The 20,182-nt window shown below is 44.8% G+C and overlaps 1 protein-coding gene across 4 annotated transcripts in view; it reads right to left on the bottom strand.

Moving 5' to 3' along the window:
* The window catches only part of ATF7IP (activating transcription factor 7 interacting protein), a 139,629-nt gene that overhangs the window by 16,138 nt on the left and 103,309 nt on the right, over nucleotides 1-20,182 (bottom strand). For 3 of the 4 annotated variants that reach the window (XM_053254286.1, XM_053254288.1, XM_053254285.1), the window contains exons 10-12: nucleotides 20,069-20,154; nucleotides 5,036-5,111; nucleotides 341-499 (exon numbers count right to left, since the gene is read on the bottom strand). In XM_053254286.1, the coding sequence (XP_053110261.1) occupies nucleotides 341-499; nucleotides 5,036-5,111; nucleotides 20,069-20,154 (321 nt within the window). The remainder of the gene's footprint in view (nucleotides 1-340; nucleotides 500-5,035; nucleotides 5,112-20,068; nucleotides 20,155-20,182) is intronic. The other variant, XM_053254284.1, reaches the window with a different exon arrangement.

Raw genomic sequence — 20,182 nt, 5'->3', positions numbered from 1 at the left:
GCGGTGATGAGGCAGGCTGGCAGGGGGGAACCCTCACGGGACACACACACCGCGGCATTCAGCAAGGCCCCCCGAAGGAGTTACAGGTATTTATAACTATTTTTTTAAAAAATAATAAAAATAAATTCATGGACCCCCACACCGGACTGGACTGGGGGGGGGTGTTCAATGGGGGGCCGGACTGAACTGGGCCAGACGGTTCCGTGCACACCCCTACTGGCTTGAGCATAAAAAGCACACTAAAAAAATATTGTCAGAACGATCATTTGAACCAACCCCTCTTCTACAGCAGTGGTGCTCAACAATAAACATCAGAAAGGCTTATAAATATTGACGTTACCTGTGGGGAGAACGTGTATGGTGGTCTGTGATAGGCCACTTGTTGGTGCAGCTGCCTGTTGGAGAGGGCTTGACTGTACTGGCTGCAAAGGACGAGCTATCGACTGGGCAGACAGGCCCATTCCAGACACGTTTGATTGGTTCTGCTTCTTGCCATCTGCTTAAAACAAAAACAATATGCAATAATGCTCAACAGAAAAAGGCAGCTGAAAAAAAGTCACAACATTTCCCTCCCGATTCTCCTACAGACTTTCTAGAGAACGCTTCTGAATGCAGAAACATCTGTTAGAAGGATCTTGCCTTACATATCAGTGTAAAATGATATGGACAATCCATGATGCAGTGGCATTTATGAACACAGTTCAAGATTATCATGCTATCTGGAATTTGTTTAAATTGATGAAATCCTCCAGAAACTGAGCTTCAGCCACTCTAGTTACAGGCAATCCCTATACTCTTGGGTACTTCTGCATGCTCTTCTACTTTCTTGAATCTCCAAAAGAATGATAAGCACATGTAGTTGTTACAGATATGCTATATACTGCATCTATGTGTTTGCTTTCACATTCCATTATATGTGTTGCAAACATGCTCACTCACTAGAAAGCAAAAGCCCAAGATCTGCCAGAATTATTGTAGTCCACATAGGATATCATCATCATCATCATCATCATCATCATCATCATCATCATCAAGAATTGTAATATGTAAAAAGGGCAGAGAACAAAGATTGCAAATGTCTGCCAAACAAAATAGAATGTTTGAATGTATCAATTTATTTTAATAGATTTTACTTTAACAGAAAGTAAGATGTCACGAGTCTTAGAGATTGAAGAAGAAATCTTTATGATGGTCAACGACCAACAGAATACAACAGACATAACAAAGAGCGTCTTGGATGATACGGATTATCTGGACCCTTTTCAATCTGGCCCACCCCGGATATGCTTTGGTCGCTCTAGCGGATGCTCTACGCCGGGAACTAGACAGGTGGAGTGTGTCCCTGCTGGTTCTGCTGGACCTCTCGGCGGCATTCGATATAATCGACCATGGTATCCTTCTGGGCCGCCTCTCGAGTATGGGAATCGGAAGTACTGCATTGCAGTGGTTCTGGTCCTTTCTTGGGGGGAGGGTCCAGAAGGTGGTGCTGGGGGACTACTGCTCGGCCTCGTGGCCATTGGCCTGTGGGGTCCTGCAGGGTTCGGTCTTGTCCCCCATGCTGTTTAACATTACATGAAACCGCTGGGAGAGGTCATCTGGGGACTTGGACTGAGTTGTCAGCAATATGCAGATGACACTCAGCTCTATCTCTCCTTGTCACTTGATCCTAGGGAGGCGGTGGATGTCCTGAATCGGGGGCTGGAGGCTGTGATGCGTTGGATGTGGGCTAATAAACTGAAATGGAATCCAGACGAGGTAGTGTTGGTCAGTAGGAGAGCCAATCAGGATGAGGAGATTTTACCGGTTTTGGATGGGGTTGCACTCCCCTTGAAGGAACAAGTACGCAGCTTGGGGGTACTACTGGACCCGGCTCTGCTTTTGGAAGCTCAGGTGGAGGAGGTGGCCAGGGGTGCCTTTGCACGTTTTTGGCTAGTGCGCCAGCTGCGCCCCTTTCTCAAGAAGGCAGATCTGGCCACAGTTACCCATGCCTTAGTCACGTCATGGCTGGATTACTGTAACACGCTCTATATGGGGCTGCCCTCGAAGAATATCTGGAAACTGCAACTAGTGCAAAACTAGGGTTTTATCTTGAGCTGCCTGGTGAGAGCACATCACACTCATTCTGAAAGAGTTGCACTGGCTGCCAGTTCGTTTCTGGGTCCAATTCAAGGTGCTGGTTTTAACCTTTAGAGCCCTTAACAGTTTGGGCCCAGGGTACTTGAGGGACCGCCTGCTCCCAAGGGTTGCTGCCTGCTTGACAAGGTCATCTGAGGGGGCTCTGCTCCAGGTGCCGACAATGAGGGGGGCTCAGCTGTCGTGCACTCGGGACAGGGCCTTCTCTGTTGCTACCCCCAGGCTTTGGAATGCTCTCCCAGTGGTCATTCACTCCTCGGACTCCATCACAGTTTTTAGAAAGCTTGTTAAATCTTGGCTTTTTATCCAGGCCTTTACATGATTGTTTTTATTGCTGCTTCTATGTGTTTTACTCATGTATAGTTTTTATGCTTGTATTTTATAGGTTTTAAATTAGATTGGTTTTATATTTTTAGCTTAATATTTTTATTGTCATTTTTATTGTATGTTTTTTAAACTTTTATAAATCGCCTTGAGGTTGTTTTTAATGAAAGGCGGTATATAAATTTAACAATAAACATAACAAATAACAAATAATTAACGAAGCAAAATAGAATATCAAGACAGTGAACAGTAAACTACTGATCAGTAAGGTAAGACAATTTAACCAACTCTTGACAAATTTTACAAGCTATAACACATAATTTTGGTATAAGAAATAAAATTATTCTGGTCAGACAGTATATATTTAAGGTAAAATGAATCTGAGTGGCCTGGAAAATTGACTCCCATAGTCGGGCAAAGTGATTGAGAGAGTGGTGGCTAACCAGCTCCAGGCAGTTTTGGAGAAAACCTATTATCTAGACCCATTTCAAACTGGCTTTAGAGCAGGCTATGGGGTTCAGTCTGCCTTGGTGGGCCTGATGGATGACCTTCACCAGAGAATCAAAAGAGGGAGTGTGACTCTGTTGGTTCTTTTGGATCTTTCGGCGGTGTTCGATGCCATCAACTATGGCATCCTTTTGGATCGCCTGGGGGAGTTGGGGATAGGAGGCATGGTTTTGCAGTGGTTCCACTCCTATCTCTCAAGCAGATTCCAGATGGTGGAGCTTGGTGATGGTTGCTCTTCGAAACGGGAACTACTATATGGAGTCCCCCAGGGCTCGAGTCTATCACCAATGCTTTTTAACATCTACATAAAAACACTGGGTGGGGTTATCAGGAGTTTTGGTGCAGGCGTTATCAGTATGCTGGTGACACCCAAATCTATTTATCATCATCATCAATCATCATCATCATCATCATGATGAAATGGCATTCACTCCTTAAATGCCTGCCTACAGTCAGTAATGGGCTGGATGAAGGACTACAAGTTGAAGCTGAATCCAAGCAAGACGGAGGTGCTCATTGTGAGGGATCAGAATTTGAGGGATGTGTTGAATCTTCCTGTGCTGGATGGGGTTACTCTCCCCCAGAAGGAACAGATATGCAGCTTGGGAGTGCTCTTGGATCCAGGCCCCACCCTTGTATCTCAGATGCTATAGGTTATGGCCAGGAGCACTTTTCATCAACTTCAACTGATTCGACAGCTGCATCCATTCCTTGAAGAGAACAATCTCAAAACAGTGGTGAATCACAACTATTGCAATGCACTCTACGTGGGGCTGCCTTTGTACATAGTTCGGAAGCTTGTTCGTTCACTGGCTGCTGATATGTTTCCAAGCAAAATACAAAGTGCTTGTTATTACCTTTAAGGCCCTGAACGGTTTGTGTCCGGACTACCTTAGACAGTGCTTTCTTTTGTATGATCCCCATTGCACTCTGAGGTCATCTGGAGAGGTCTGTCTCCAGTTGCCACCAGTATGTCTGGTGGTGACTCTGAACTGGGCCTTCTCTGTTGCTGCTCCTGGCCTATGGAATGCACTCCCAGCAGATATCCTCAGTTTAGGCTCGCTGTTGGCACTTAAGACAGCCCTAAAAACATACATGTTTGTCCTGGCCTTCTAAGGTTTTAAAATATTTTAATTGGTTATAAATGGTTTTGAATTGTTTTAAGCAGTGTGTTTTAAATGGTGTTTGTTTTAATGTCTTTTTAAACTTGTACACCACCCAGAGCCTTTGGATGGGGCAGTCTACAAATGAAATCAATAAATAATAAAAGGGGGCAGAGACTAAGTAAACTCATGCTTCCTCTTTCTGCACTTCCAGTGTAGCGTTCAGTGCAAGAATACAATACACCAGAAGTACAAAAAGAGGAAGCGTGACTCATTCTTAGCAATAGCAATAGCACTTACATTTATATACCGCTCTATAGCCGAAGCTCTCTAAGCAGTTTACAATGATTTAGCATATTGCCCCCAACATTCTGGGTACTCATTTTACCGACCTCGGAAGGATGGAAGGCTGAGTCAACCTTGAGCCCCTGGTCAGGATCGAACTTGTAACCTTCTGGTTACAGGGCGGCAGTTTTACCACTGCGCCACCAGGGCAATACAAGCCATCATTCTTGTATTGATGTTTCCAACTACTGTAACATATAAGCTGCCTATAGTTTATGGTTATGTCCTTTTTCATCCTGGATGACCCCTAAAATCTGAAAATGGGGAATCAAGACCATTTAAAGGCCACAGATGAGTGTGAGCCATGCATTCAATTTAAAGAATTTAAGATTTCTACACGTATCTTACAAAAGTACTCAATATTTTTTCCTCTTGTAATTTAGGAATAGGCATGGTGCATATATCATATTGTTAATACCCACCTTACCTTATAACACAGGAAAGACATTTTCAAGTTTGCAACTAGCTTATTTGAATAGTATTTTCTGATGGCATATTTTTACTTAACAGGTATCTCTCGTCTCTGGTAGCTAACTTCCAAAAAGCAGACTATGAGATTTAGACTATTCATCAGCTCCAACTAGCTAATTCCCATCTCAGTTCAAGCACATCTTCTCACTTACCATGAGAAGAACCATCATCTTCATCATCTAGAGTGAGATCAATTACTCCTGCAGTACCTCCTGTGGCCTTTCCACTCTGAAAGGCAAAGAATTTACTTATTTTTTTTTATTTACAAAATGTCTTTGTCATTTTTCGAACAGGGTGATAAAGTCACCCTACAATAAAATCTGAAACATTCATAAAGAAAAATCAGATTAAAGTCCAGTGAATATCAGCATAAAACCAGCAGGCTCAAGATATCCCAGCAAATACTGTGACAAATATTTTTTTTGCATAACACAGCTATACAAACAAGGAGTCAATCCTAGAGGAAAGGTTTAGAAAGGCAGTAGTACAACAAAGTGGTCACCTAATGGTGCAGCAGGAAAATGACCCGAGTACCAAGCCAGAGGTTGCCAGTTTGAATTCCCGCTGGTATGTTTCCCAGACTATGTGAAACACCTATATTGGGCAGCAGCAATATAGGAAGATGCTGAAAGGCATCATCTCATACTGCATGGGAGATGGCAATGGTAAACCCGTCCTGTATTCTACCAAAGACAACCACAGGGCTCTGTGGTCGCCTGGAGTTGACATCAACTCAACGGCACACTTTACCTTGAGTACAACAAAGCCTACTTTACTTTTTGCAGAGGCATCACCAAGATAGTTTGGATTAAATGTTTAGGCAAAACCACATAGTTCTAAGCCACCCAAACTAGAAAGAGATAGAGGACTCGTTTAGATGGCACTCTGATCAGTCCACATCAAAGCATGGGGGAGGAGCATAGGTATGCATGCCTCTTCCTCCCACAACATGTCTTCTAATTGCATGGTTTGTAGCATTTCAGAGCAGTAATACGAGGCAGTTTCTTTCTAATGTAAACCAGGTAAAAAATGAAAGAGGTAAACACATGGCTATTTCTATCCTGGAATGTATACGGCTGCATGCATCAGTTGCTGTCCTTTTAACCAAAAGGCTCTGCGAGGCTCTGAAAACGGAAATGCTTAGGGCTCTTCCTAGGAGTGCACAACACTTATGCACTTTGTTTGGAAGCCATGGACTGAGTTCTGTATCATCACAATATCCCTGCAGAGGCCACACACATTGGTGCCTTCTTTGCATGGAAAATGTGAAGACATTGTGCACCATGTCATGATTGGTGACTGGTGGCAGAGTTGCCAGGGATGCTATGAGAGTGGCCGTTGGTGTTGCTTCATTATCTGTTGTGCTGCCAGAAGTGTGTAGGCTCATGACAACTTTATGCTGACAGACAAGGAACACAAGATTAACTTATAAATCGGTTTTAAAATACATTTGATTTGAACACTTCCCAGCATAGCATCACTCAAGTAGTTGTGATAGTGTCTACCTTTTTTTTCTTTTTAGACTGTGAGCCCTTTTGAGACAAGGAATAGGGATGTGCACTAATCTTGGGCCATACACAGGTTTGAATATGAACCGGTTCATGGTTCTGTGAACTGGTTCATGCCGGTTCGGCCCAACCATGAACTGGTACAGCAGTTCAAGGGCGGTGGCGAGCAGCACCTTCAAAAGTGAGTAGAACAGGTCCTTACTTTCATGCTGCTGCTCCCTACTGCTGTGGTGCTCCCCCCAGCAGCCCATGTGCAGCGCCAACATGACACCAGCATGCACATGGCCTCCGCGCATGTGTGGAAGCCATTGTGAGCCAGCGCCATACACAGGCTGCTCCACAGTAGCAGGAAGCTGCATAGAGCAGCGGCACGTAGAAGGACCTGCTCTACTCACTTTTAAAGATGCCGCTGTGTCACCCTCAAACTGCTGAACTGGTTCATGGTTAGGTTAAACCAGCACAAACTAGTCTGCAGAATCACGAACTGGTTTGTATTTGAACCTCTGCATGGACAGGATTCCTCACAAGGAATCATTTTATTTCTTTTTCTATGTAAATTGCTTTGAGAACTAGTGTTGAAAAGCGATATATTATTATTATCTACCCAATTAGTCTAAGTGATGTTTCTAAGAAATCTTCTGTAAAGTGGAGACCTGACTGAGCTCAATGCATTGTAGAAAGTCAATGATTTTGTTTAATAGATAATTTTGTTTTGCTCAGTTTAGTCCATGTAGTACATTGGGAGAGAAAAAGAGTTTTGTAGATCTTTCATCAACATTTGACTGTACAAATGCTGACTGTATACTTATACCGTGTTTCCCCGAAAATAAGACACTGTCTTATATTTATTTTTCCTCAAGGAGACACACTATGGCTTATTTTCAGGGGATGTCTTATTTTTTATTAAGTGTGGTACAACAATCTACATTTATTCAATTATAGTTAAGTCATCTTCTTCTGGAACATCGTCATAACTCCAGGCTCGGACTGGCCCATAGGTCAACAGGGCATATTCCCGGTGCGCCCTACCCATGCGGTGCCCCTGTGCCCCAACTCTCACCCTTAATTACCTATTCTGCTCAAAACCTGGCACCCTCCCCATAAACATTCTGGCGCCCTCCCCACATACATTCCGGCGCCCTCTCGGTGCCCCCAGTCCGGCCCTGCATAACTCTCATATGAGCCATATAAGACCCACAGACTGTTGCTGGTCAGTGTTGGGGAGCAGCAGCTTTACTGGTGTGTGTGGGGGGTGAGAGAGACCCACAGACGGGGTGTAACGATACCGGTAGGGGTGGCAGGCTGCAAGCTGAGGCATACGGTAGGGGGAAGTACGGTAAAAATCTCCTCAGAAAATCTCCTCCTCAAAAATCTCCCCTCCTCCTGGCGGTGGCGGGCAACAGCGAGAGTAAGCGCGGCGGTGGCGGGAGGCGGCGAGAGTACGCCGGGAAGCGACGCCGGGCCAGACGGCAGGCCTCGGCGTCGCTCTGCGCACTCCCGCCCGCCAGTGCGCAGAGCAACACCGAGGCCCGGCGTCGCTTCCCAGCGTACTCTTGCCGCCTCCCGCACCACTGCGCCAGGAGGAGGGGAGATTTTCTGAGGAGATTTTTTACCATACTTCCCTCTACCGTATGCCTCAGCTTGCAGCCTGCCACCCCTACCGGTATCGTTACGCCCCTGTCTGTGGGTCTCTCTCACCCCACACACACACCAGGGGGATAGGGGAAAAGCTTCAGCAAGCAGCCTACTACTGAGCCAGGAGAGATCACCACTATGTCTTATTTTCGGGGTATGGCTTATATTGCACAACTGCTTAGAAATCCTGCTACAGCTTATTTTATGGGTATGTCTTATTTTTGGGGAAACAGGGTACAGATGATTTTTTGCCAATAAGGACCCATTGCCTGCTAGGTTTTATAAAAACCTTGAATTCTCAGAAAATGTTTCTGAGGGTACAAATGGGTCCATGAAATCACAGATATCTTATTCACTAGAGGGTTAAGACACAGATGTCAATTAGTACTTCTGCTGTTCCAGTATTGTTAAAAAAACAACACCCTCTGGCGACATTGATTTATAGTACACAATCATTTCTACTACCCACTAAGGACAGAAAAAAACACTGGCAGTACTTTATGCCAATATGGAGATATCCAACATTCAAATATGGCCAAGACACTAACTAAAAACTGGGGGTAAGAGTGTGTGCAGAGAACAACTGAAATGAAACACCTAATTTTGAGGCATAGATCATTTTTCAAAACCAACTTTTTGATGTTTAAATCACTATAACTCAGGAATTGTCAATATATTTTGTGAAAAATTGGGCTGATCATTTGCAGTGACCCAAAGAAAGTTTTTGTGCTTTAAAAGACCTTCTGTCAGATCAGTCATCATTTCATGAGGAACACAATAATATATAATTTAGTTCTTCTGGTCTTAAAGATTTCAAGGCACAATCGCAGGTATGTGGGGCATTGTAGTCGTGTGTGTGTGTGTGCGCGCACACACACACACACACAAAATGCTATTCTAAGTGACTTTTTAGGGTCCTTACTTTCTCACTGATTTTTATTCTGCTTATAGCTATCAATGCTGACCAAGCTATTGCTGACATTTCTCTCCACAGTACTGATTTTCATTTTATACAACAGTGCCACTGCTATGTATACACCACTGTTTGCTGCTCTAAATACCATAAAGTGTGGGAAGAACAGCAGGTTGTTTACCTGTAATGATTATTCTTCAAGTGGTCTTTTGTGAATCACATTGTTGGGTGCCTCTGTAGAGAACCAGCTCAGGAACTTTCCATACTTCCCCCTGCTCCCAAGGGTGTATAATTGGGCAGATATGTTCCAAGAACACGAGCTGCCCCAGGCCTCCAAATGAGGAGCCATCTCTCCCCACCGGGCTCAATATCCTACTCACATACTGCCTCTGTAGCAGCTCCACGAAACAGCTATGATATAATGATGTCATGACCTGGCACAGACTGTGATGCCATTATACTGTACTGCAGCTAGCAAGCAGGCCACAGCTCATAGCTAATGTGCGTTTAGTGGAGCTGCCATGGAGGAGGTAGCTGAGTGGGCAGTGGTGGCCCCAAAAATTTGGGCACAGGCCACCACCAACATTGCTACACCACTGCCCACAACTTTGCTGCAGCGGGGAGGAAGGGTGACAGTGCAATTCCCCAGAAGACCACACGAAGAACTACCATTACAGGTAAGCAAACTGCTGTTCTTCATCTTGGTCTCTGTGGATCCCACTGTTGAGAGTATACCAAGTTCACCTACCTGGAGGAGAGTGCAGACTCTCCTAAAAAAAAGAGGTGAAGAACTGCTCTGCCAAAGGAGGCATCAGCTCTAGCTCACACAAGTCGCAATTCTGTAGATTGTTTGCAAAGGCACCATCATATCAAAAGCTGTTGATATAGTGATGGATCTCGTAGAGTGCACATTAATTGGAAGAGGCTTTTCAGCCAACTGGTAACACAACTTTGTAACTGTGGCAATCCAATGAGATAGCCTTGGAACAGAAACCCAAGTCTCTTTATTAGGGTTATGTACGAAATAAACAGGAAAGATGAATTACACAACTCTACTGTGCGGTGTAAATAAAAAACAATTGCTCTTCTAACATCCAAAGAATGCAATACTCGCTCCTCTGGGGCACTGGGGAAGGAAAGAACACTGGCAATGTAATATCCTGAGCCAAATGAGAAGCAGAGGAAATGATGATCACCTTATCCATGTGGAAGACAATACAAGGTGGATCTACTCGCAAAGCATGAAGTTTGTGACCCTATGGCCTGACATGATCTCTACAAGAATGAGTGTCTCCAGTGTTAGAAGTAGAAGGTGACACATGTAAATGGTTTCACCATTCATTTGGTTTATTTATTTTTATCACATTTATATACCACCCCATATAAGGGTTTACAAATTAACACACAACAATTAAAACCCTAAATCATACAAAACAAATTAAAATGGCCATCAATAAAACTTTAACACACTACACTATCTATATATATAAAAAGCTAAGGACGTACATGGCAAGCCCCGCCCACAGTGTTTTACCAGTCTGAGGCCCAATCAGCAGGCACAGCGCTTAACCAATTGGCAGAGATGGAAGACCGAGGAGATGGAAGACTGAGGGAGGGGTGGCAGTGGAAACGGTGGGGGTGGGGCATTGGCAGAGGAGAGGGGAGACCAAGGATGGCGGCAGAGGTGGTGAAAGCTCCTTCGATGGGTCCACCTGCTGCCCAAATGGCAGGTCAGGACGTTTTCAGAGGGAGGAGGGAGCTGGGCCAGAGACCACTCGTGCAGATCCTTAGGAAGAAATGGTACCCAATGGTCTCGCGCGCATGAACACTGAAAAGGAGGTAGAAGTAGAGTGAAAAGGGGCGTGTACATGCCAAAATGCAACGGGGAGTGTACCGTCTGGGACTCGGGGAGTGAGGAGGAGGAAAAGGGAGTGTACCAAGGGGACAATGGGGGGGGGATGCTGCCAAAGTGGAAATGGGTGGTGGTGGTGAGGAAGGTACCACGTAGCAAGAGAATGGGGGGGGGGGGGGAGAGTGCACCACAGGGGATCTGTGAAGAGAGGTGTTGAGAGGGAGAAATGAGTCCCTTCAGGAGGACTCACGGCTGCAACCGTGCGAATCAGATGAAGAAACAAGATCTGTTAACTCAGGAAGGAAGAGAGAGAGAGAGAAAGAAGGGATAGGCAAGGAGTGCAATACTAGCCCGCAGATGCTCTGTGCAGGTTAAGCTAATATTTTATTATTTTATTTATCACAGACCAGAGGAAAAGACCAAGATGCCAGAGAAGCAGGTAGGTATATACAGATATGGGCTAGCCTGTAGAGGAAACACTTGATAAGTGGAAGAGCAAAAAGAGACCTGTCTGTTGTAACATGTCTAAACATTGCAATTGCTGCCAAATGGAGCGATGCTAGGGAAAGTCCAGATTTTTTTGAGATGCAGAAGGAACATCTGCTGAATCAGCAGTGAGACCTCTCTATCACATAAAGGCAGAAAATCTTTTCAATTTATGCTAAGGTTTAAGTTTAAGGCTTTCATGCTGCACCCACAGTGGGCAGGCTTTCTAGACAAGGCTCGAGTAGAATCCTCTACACCATGAGTTTGAGTGCTGTCACATCTGGGTGCAGAATCGTGCCTCCCTCCATGGACAGCAACTGACTGTGCACAGGTAGATGGAAAAATCCGTTGTGAAGGAGTTGTAGCAGTCCCAGAAACCAAGCTTGCCTCAGACACCATGATGTTATCAATATACAACTGGCCTGGCCACAGAAAAGCTTTTGAATGACATGGGGAATAAGGGGAAACAGTGCAAAGAGGTACCTACCTCCCCCTACCCCGACTCCAGTTCTGCAGGAAGACATCTACTCTGATATCCCCCTTTGCCTACCTGGCTGCAAAAGAGGCAGTACTGGGCATTTTCTTGCTACACAAAGATCTATTTGGGAGGTATCCTACAGTTTATCTCAGCCAAGGCATCTACTTGTGGCTCACCTTCCGATGTCTGCTGAGGGCACCTGCCCAATCACTGCCCACCCCCTGGCTATGAACTGCAGATAGAAAAATGCCTTTGTATGGCCAATGCCATGGGTGAAGTTTAAGGTGCAGCAGGGATCAGGACCCTGTGCTTCCCTGTTTATATACGTCGTTGTGGTTGTGTTGTCTGAGGTCATACAAAATTTGTATTGTATGACTTCAGACCACAAAAAAGAAGGCTCAGACCTTTCATTACTGTTAGAAGTTCCAAATAGTTGATGTGGTGTAATCTTTCTCTTCTTGACCATAAGCTACTGATGTGATTGCTTCTGTAATGCGAAATCCATCTTCTCAATGGCAACTAAAATCTCTGGTTGCAGCCGCTTGAAGGGCAAGCCCACTGTTGGATTTTCATACATAGTCCTTATGGTCCACCAAAGTAGGCATGCATGAACTTTGGTGTTTGGAAACATATGGGTAAATTCAGACTGGGTAAATTCACATTCAAGTCAGGACGAAGAGGTCAAATTTCTAGATACGCTAAATGACTGTGCCCTAGAACAGTTGGTCATGGAACCGACCAGAGAGAAGGCGACCTTGGATCTAATTCTGAGTGACACCCAGGACCTGGTGCGTGACATCAGTGTCATCGACCCTTTAGGGAACAGTGACCACAGTGCCATCAAATTCAGCATACATGCGGGGAGAGAATCACCAAGGATGTCTAACACAGACATTTTGAATTTCAGAACAGGAAACTTCTCCAAAATGAGGAGTATGGTGAAAAGAAAGCTGAGGGGGAAAATCAGGAGAGTCACTTCGCTCCAGAGTGCATGGAGTTTACTCAAAACCACAATACTAGAAGCCCAGTTAGATTGTATACGCCAAAGGAGGAAAGGTACCACTAAGTCCAGGAGGATGCCCGCATGGCTAACAGGTACCGTCAAGGAAGCCATAAAAGGGAAGAAGACTTCCTTTCGAAATTGGAAGGCCTGTCCAAACGAAGAGAACAGAAAGGAACACAAACTCTGGCAAAAGAAATGCAAGGTGACAATAAGGGAGGCAAAAAGAGAGTTTAAGGAACATTTAGCCAAAAGTATCAAGGGAAAAACAAAAACTTCTTTAAGTACATCAGAAGCAGGAAAACTGCCAGGGAGGCAGTTGGACCATTAGACAATGAGGGAGTGAAAGGGATTATTAAGGAGGATACGGAGGTTGCAGAGAAGCTGAATGAGTTCTTTGCATCTGTCTTCACGGCAGAGGATACTGAGCATATACCTGTTCCTGAACCAGGCTTTTTAGGGATGGAGGCTAGAGAGCTGAGTCAGATAGAAGTGACAAGGGATGATGTTCTAAACTGTCTGGAAAAACTGAAAGCTAACAAATCACCAGGGCCGGATGGCATCCATCCAAGCGTCCTCAAAGAACTCAAATGTGAAATTGCCGACCTCCTTGCTAAAATATTTAACTTATCCCTGAAATCGGGCTCTGTACCAAAGGACTGTAGAGTAGCAAATGTAACACCAATTTTCAAGAAGGGATGCAGGGGCGATCCAGGAAATTACAGGCTGGTTAGCCTAACGTCCGTTCCAGGCAAATTGATGGAAAGTATCCTCAAGGATAAAATTGTAAAGCACCTAGAAGAACAGGCCCTGCTGGGAGTGAGCCAGCATGGCTTCCGCAAAGGTAAATCTTGCCTCACCAACCTTTTGGAGTTCTTTGAGAGTGCAAACGAGTGTGTGGATCAAGGTGATCCAGTTGACATAGTCTACCCGGACTTCCAAAAAGCTTTTGACAAAGTTCCTCATCAAAGACTCCTGAGGAAACTTAGCGTTCATGGGATAAGGGGACAAGTACATGTGTGGATTGCTAACTGGTTGAAAGACAGGAAACAGAGAGTAGGTATAAATGGAGAGTTTTTACAATGGAGGGAAGTAAGAAGTGGGGTCCCTCAGGGATCTGTACTGGGTCCGGTGCTTTTAAATTTATTCATAAATGATCTAGAAGCAGGGGTAAGCAGCGAGGTGGCCAAATTTGCAGATGATACTGAACTCTTCCGGGTAGTGAAATCCAAAACGGATTGTGAGCAGCTCCAAAAGGATCTCTCCAAACTGGGGGAGTGGGCGACAAAATGGCAAATGCAGTTCAATGTTAGCAAGTGTAAAGTGATGCACATTCGGACGAAAACCCCCAACTTCAAGTATATGCTGATGGGATCCGAGCTATTGGTGACGGAGCAGGAGAGGGATCTTGGGGTTGTGGTGGACAGCGTGTTGAAAGTGTCGACTCAATGTGTGACAGCTGTGAAAAAGGCCAATTCCATGCTAGGGATCATTAGAAAGGGGATTGAAAATAAAACGTCTAACATTATAATGCCCTTATACAAAACTATGGTGCAATCACACTTGGAGTAATGCGTACAATTCTGGTCACCACATCTTAAAAAGGACATTGTTGAACTGGAGAAGGTACAGAAGAGGGCAACCAAGATGATCAGGGGCCTAGAGCACTTTCTTATGAGGCAAGACTACAACACCTGGGGCTTTTTAGTTTAGAAAAAAGACGACTGCGGGGAGACATGATAGAGGTCTATAAAATCATTCATGGTGTGGAGAAAGTGGAGAGAGAGAAATTCTTTTCCCCCTCACACAACACTAGAACCAGGGTCACTCCATAAAATTGATTGCCAGGAGGTCTAGGACCAACAAACGGAAATACTTTTTCACACAATGCGTGATCCACTTGTGGAACTCTCTGCCACAGGATGTGGTGACAGCCAACAACCTGGATGGCTTTAAGAGGGGTTTGGATGACTTCATGGAGGAGAGGTCTATCAATGGCTACTAGTCGGAGGGCTGAGGGCCACCTCCAGCCTCAAAGGCAGGATGCCTCTGAGTACCAGTTGCAGGGGAGTAATGGCAGGTCAGAGGGCATGCCCTCAACTCCTGTCTGAGGCTTCCAGCGGCATCTGGTGGGCCACTGTGCAAAACAGGATGCTGGACTAGATGGGCCTTGGGCCTGATCCAGCAGGGCTGTTCTTATGTTCTTATATGACCATGGCTGTTTATGAGGATTGAATATATCAAGGAACCACCTCTGGAGCAGCTGCATGTGCAGTTTTGCTTGTTAGAGAAATGGACTGTTAACGGCATATCGGACTTGGAAGTCTTTGGATGGAGAAGTCTGTATGGACTGGTTTGGTGGATACTTTGATGGTCAGGTCTCAGGTATTTCTGAGAAATACCCAATACTTTCCCTACCCAAGATTTAAAGATCACAATGGATTGTGATGGTTTAACTCTGACTTTCTGAAATTGATTTCTAGGCCCAGGGCCTTAAGTAGGTCTAGAACCTCCAAATATCCTTGCAAGACATGCAGAAGATCATGTCACAATGAGCCAAACGCCACAAAAAATACAGAATACCTTTTATCTGGAGCATCGCTACCACAATGACTAGACATTTTGTAAAGACCTTGGGGGCCATCACCAATCCAGATGAAAGCATTTTCTAATGATAGGCCTGACAGCCTACTTGGAAATGGAGGAATTGCTTGTGCGAGGTCAAATTGCTATGTGAAAGTATGCATCTCTGAGACTCAGGGATGCAAACCATCTGTCTTTTGATGAGCAGGTAAAAATCAACTGTATTTCGAACCCCTCTGGCAGATTCCAGATGGTATTGCTTGGAGACTGTTTCTCTGCAAAGCGGGAGTTAATGTATGGAGTTCTACAAGGCTCCATACTGTTTCCAATGCTTTTTAACATCTACATGAAATTGCTGGGAGAAATCATCAGGAGATTTGGTGCAGGGTGTTATCAATAAACTGATGACACCCAAATCTATTTCTCTACATCATCAGGTAATGGCCAGTATGGAGACAGTAACAGGGATAACAAACTGAAATTGAATCCAAATGAAATGGAGGTACTGGCTGTGGGGGGTCAGAACCTGAGAGATGGTTTATATTGGCCTGTTCTGGATGGGGTTACAACCCCACAGAAAGAACTAGTACATAGCTTGGGAGTGTTCCAAAGACATGGTGGAATACAAGTACCAACCTATGGCATCCAGTTTTCCCCTCTCCATCTACTGGTGCAGAGAAGACCTAGTTTTCAGAGCTGAGAGTCAGGTGTTTTTGTAAAAATTTACACTCCTCTGATTGAACACTGTAAAGACTCTCAAATCGTCTTGCAATTGGTGGGGTGATAGATGGCTTGTCCCAGGTATTCTTTGCCACCTCCAACAGTGCAGGAACTATTGGCAATGCTATTTGTGCGTGAGTATCTGCTTCAATCAAGCCAAAAATTGGGTCAGACATGGACTTTTGAGTCTACTGCATCCGCAGGCCCAACACTGATTGCATCCTGGAGATATGTTCTGAATAGAGCTTGAGGTTCTCACATGGTGAGTCCAGCTTTGTGTTAGAGATCCACTCCAAAGGGGATGAACTTGAGACTTCTTAAGACGGAGAGGAATGCAGAGGTTCACATTCAGAAACAGTATATAACAAAACTTCCTGCACTTCTGAGGGATTTGATTCCAATTGAATAGGTCCTGAAGGAGTTCCTTTAGGCAACTGCAGAACTCATACACCAGATTTCAGTTCTGAAAGCTCTGGTCTTTGTGGATCTCGGTGTCCCCTCAACATCATGGGGTGAATTGCTTTAGAAGCTAACTTTTTCTTTTTAGGTGACTCAGCCCCTGTGGTTGCCTGAACCCTTTTCGATCTTTGGAATAGGGACAGTCAATGACGGCACAGTAAGCGAGATTTCAAATGACGGGATAATGATAAAGTTTCCTCTGCAGATTCCAAGGGCAGCATAGTGCTGGAGAGAAGCTTCGGGCTGACAGCTGGTGATGAACTCACAGTCTCTAGAGAAATTGCTGGGTACGAAGAAGGCTCAGTTGCACCTAAAGAGGTCAGGGGAGACAAGCCATCTGATGTTGATGACAGGGCAGTAATAACGGCAGCAGGTGGAGAAGCCATGGCCATAGAAGTATAAAGCACCTTCTCCCACAGCAGGCCTTGGAAACGGGAGGGCCTTTCTGTGGGCTTGTTTAGTGAGGTGCAAACAATGCTGACAGGAGTCCACAATGTCTGCCTCTCCTAGGCAAAGTAAATACCACAGGTGACCATCAGAGTTGGTAATTTTGAGCCACAAGAGGTGCAGCACTTTAAAGAGACTTTTTGAACTTTATTAGCCATATGAAAATATCAAATCAGAAAGGGGGAGATGTGGAACAAAGAAAAAAAAACACTGTAAAGATGGAAATTACTTGAGAGGAAAAGGGAATAGCGTAGAGTAGAGTATTAAAAAAAGATAGGTAAGGATGGTCGAGCCGGCTTGAGGTCGAGCCAGCTCACACTCAAACTGGCCCAGGCCCAGTTTGGCTCAAGGTTGAGCCGAATCTGCTGGGGATGGGGGACTTACCATTGTGGAGCTTCAGGGTGTGTCTTCTGAGGTTCCCGCTCCCTCCTCTGGTCTCAAATGTCCCACTTTGGGCCATTTTCGTCCTGTTCCGGGCCTCTGTGTGCTGGCAGTGGCCATTTTGGAGGCTACCACAAATAGACACTGGCCATCTACATGGTATGATCCGGCCATGCAAATAGCCAGTGTGCATGCATGGTGACCTACAAAATAGCCCCCACCAGCTCACAGACCTGGAACAGGCTGAAAACGGCCCAAAATAGGATGTTTGAGAGCGGGAGGAGGTGGGACCTCAGGAGACCCCTGTGGCAGCACCCTCCAAAGACCTGCAATGGTATTGTCCACCTTTATTTTCTGGGGGAATTTTGTTTCCCTGTTCCCCCTCCCCTGAGCTGGGCCTGAACCAGTTCGGACACCAGCTGGACTGGGCCCGTCTCTAAATGCACAGAACCAGAACCAGTTCGTTTTGAGTCCAGTTCTAGTCAAACAGAACCAGATTTTCTGGTTTTGTGCACACTCCTATAAGTAACTCTTTTATAGGGATGCTGATCAACCACTGAGAAGCTCTTGCTGTGGTGGACAGCAAAGAACTGAGGAGATAAACAGTGCTTATCTGGAGTGGAACTATGGAGTGCTGGAACTATGGAAGGTTCTCGAGCCGGTTGTCTGCACAATCACAAAAACCCAACAGTATGATTCACAGAGATTACGACGAAGACTCATGATTGCAAATATGTCTGGACACAAGATAGAGAATTGTGTAATTATCACAACAGGTAGACAAACACTGAGGAAATTCTGACTGGTCATATTTTTTCAGTGCATAGCCACCACTGTTTACAGACATGACTCCTCTTCAAACTCTAAGATTTAATTGGAAGACAAGATAGCAAACCTACAGTGGGTATAGGAAAGAATCACCCCCTTTGATAGACCTTAAATTCTGGTTCCCTTACATCCTGAAATGAACACACAAAGAAAATTCCCTTCACCAGCTGTACTTATCCAATGCAACCTATAACATCCAACTGAAAAAGATCACAATTGCAGTCCAGAAAAAGTGTCAGAAATAAAAAACAAGAATTACTGAGATTGAAAAAGGATCACCCCCCCCCCAATGTCAACATTTTGTTGAACCACCTTTTGCTTTAATAACAGCCTTGAGTCTGTTGGGATACTTCTCTATCAACCTTGCACATCTAGACGGAGCAATATTTGCCCACTCCTCCATACAGAACTGTTCAAGTTCGGTCACATTGGATGGTAGGTGTTGGTGGACTGCTATCCTCCCTGGATCCGGTCGGCCCTCCAAACTGGATGGAAGAGCAAGGAGGAAACTGGTAAGAGAGGTTACCAAGAGGCCAGTGGCCACTCTGAAGGAGTTAAAGGACTTCATGGCAAAGGGTGGTTGTTCTGTGCATGTGACAACAATTTCACGAGCGCTCCACAGATGTGGCTTGTTCAGGAGGGTCGCAAGGAGAAAGCCACTTCTCAAGAAAGGCCACATTAAAGCTCGTTTGAGCTTTGCCAGAAGGCACCTTGAACATTCTGATGCCAAATGGAAAAAGGTCTTATGGTCAGATGAGACCAAGATTGAACTATTTGGCCTCAACACCAAACAGTACACCTGGCGTAAATCCAACGCAGCTCACCATCCACAACACACCGTACCTACAGTGAAACATGGAGGTGGCAGCATCCTGTTGTGGGGGTGTTTCTCTGCCTCAGGAACTGGGGCTTTCACTAGGGTAGAAGGAAAAATGGATGGGGCAAAATACTGTCAGATTCTGGAAGAAAACCTGCTACCCTCTGCCAGACAGTTGAGGATGGGCAGAAGATTCACCTTTCAACATGACAACGATCTGAAGCACACAGCAAAATTGACCACACAGTGGCTGAAGGAGAAAAAAGTGAACGTCCTCATGTGGCCCAGTCAGAGCCCAGGCCTAAATCCCATAGAAAATCTGTGCAGAGATTTGAAGATAGCAGTCCACCAACACCTACCATCCAATGTGACTGAACTTGAACAGTTCTGTATGGAGGAGTGGGCAAATATTGCTCTGTCTAGATGTGCAAGGTTGATAGAGAAGTATCCCAACAGACTCAAGGCTGTTATTAAAGCAAAAGGTGGTTCAACAAAATGTTGACATTGGGGGGGGGGTGATCCTTTTTCAATCTCAGTAATTCTTGTTTTTTATTTCTGACACTTTTTCTGGACTGTAATTGTGATGTTTTTCAGTTGGATGTTATAGGCTGCATTGGATAAGTACAGCTGGTGAAGGGAATTTTCTTTGTGTTTTCATTTCAGGATGTAAGGGAACCGGAATTTAAGGTCTATCAAAGGGGGTGATTCTTTCCTATACCCACTGTAGTTGTCATGTGAACTGTGAACTTGCCCTTAGAACAGGGAAGTCTTATACCTAACTGGGCTAGTGCTTCTCAGAACTTCAATAAGGATCTGTGTTCCTTTGCAAATTATCTTTCTACCAAACTGTTTTAGTAATCTTCAAACATGTCACATGCTTAGTGGCATTATTCATTTAGTAATACTGGAAAAACTTCCAAAATTTTCATTTCCCATTAATACTCTGAACGTTTTAAATGATGAAAATACTGAAAAAATAATAATCCAAGTTGCTTGGTTGCATTGGGGCGAGGGAAGAAATTTGTTTTGTGGATTATAACTTTACATCTGTATAAAGAAGAATACAAAACCAACCCACCTGTGATGTCACCTCAGATGTTTTCTTGTTTGCTAAAATATCTGTTGGTGGCAGTGGAGGTGGCAACAATCTGGATGTTTGACTCTCTGAGGGAGCAAAGAAGTAACTTCATTG

Source organism: Hemicordylus capensis, chromosome 5 (genome assembly GCF_027244095.1).
Source record: "Hemicordylus capensis ecotype Gifberg chromosome 5, rHemCap1.1.pri, whole genome shotgun sequence".
In the NCBI taxonomy this organism is placed as follows: Eukaryota; Metazoa; Chordata; class Lepidosauria; order Squamata; family Cordylidae; genus Hemicordylus; species Hemicordylus capensis.
This window is presented reverse-complemented; position numbering and strand designations above follow the sequence as displayed.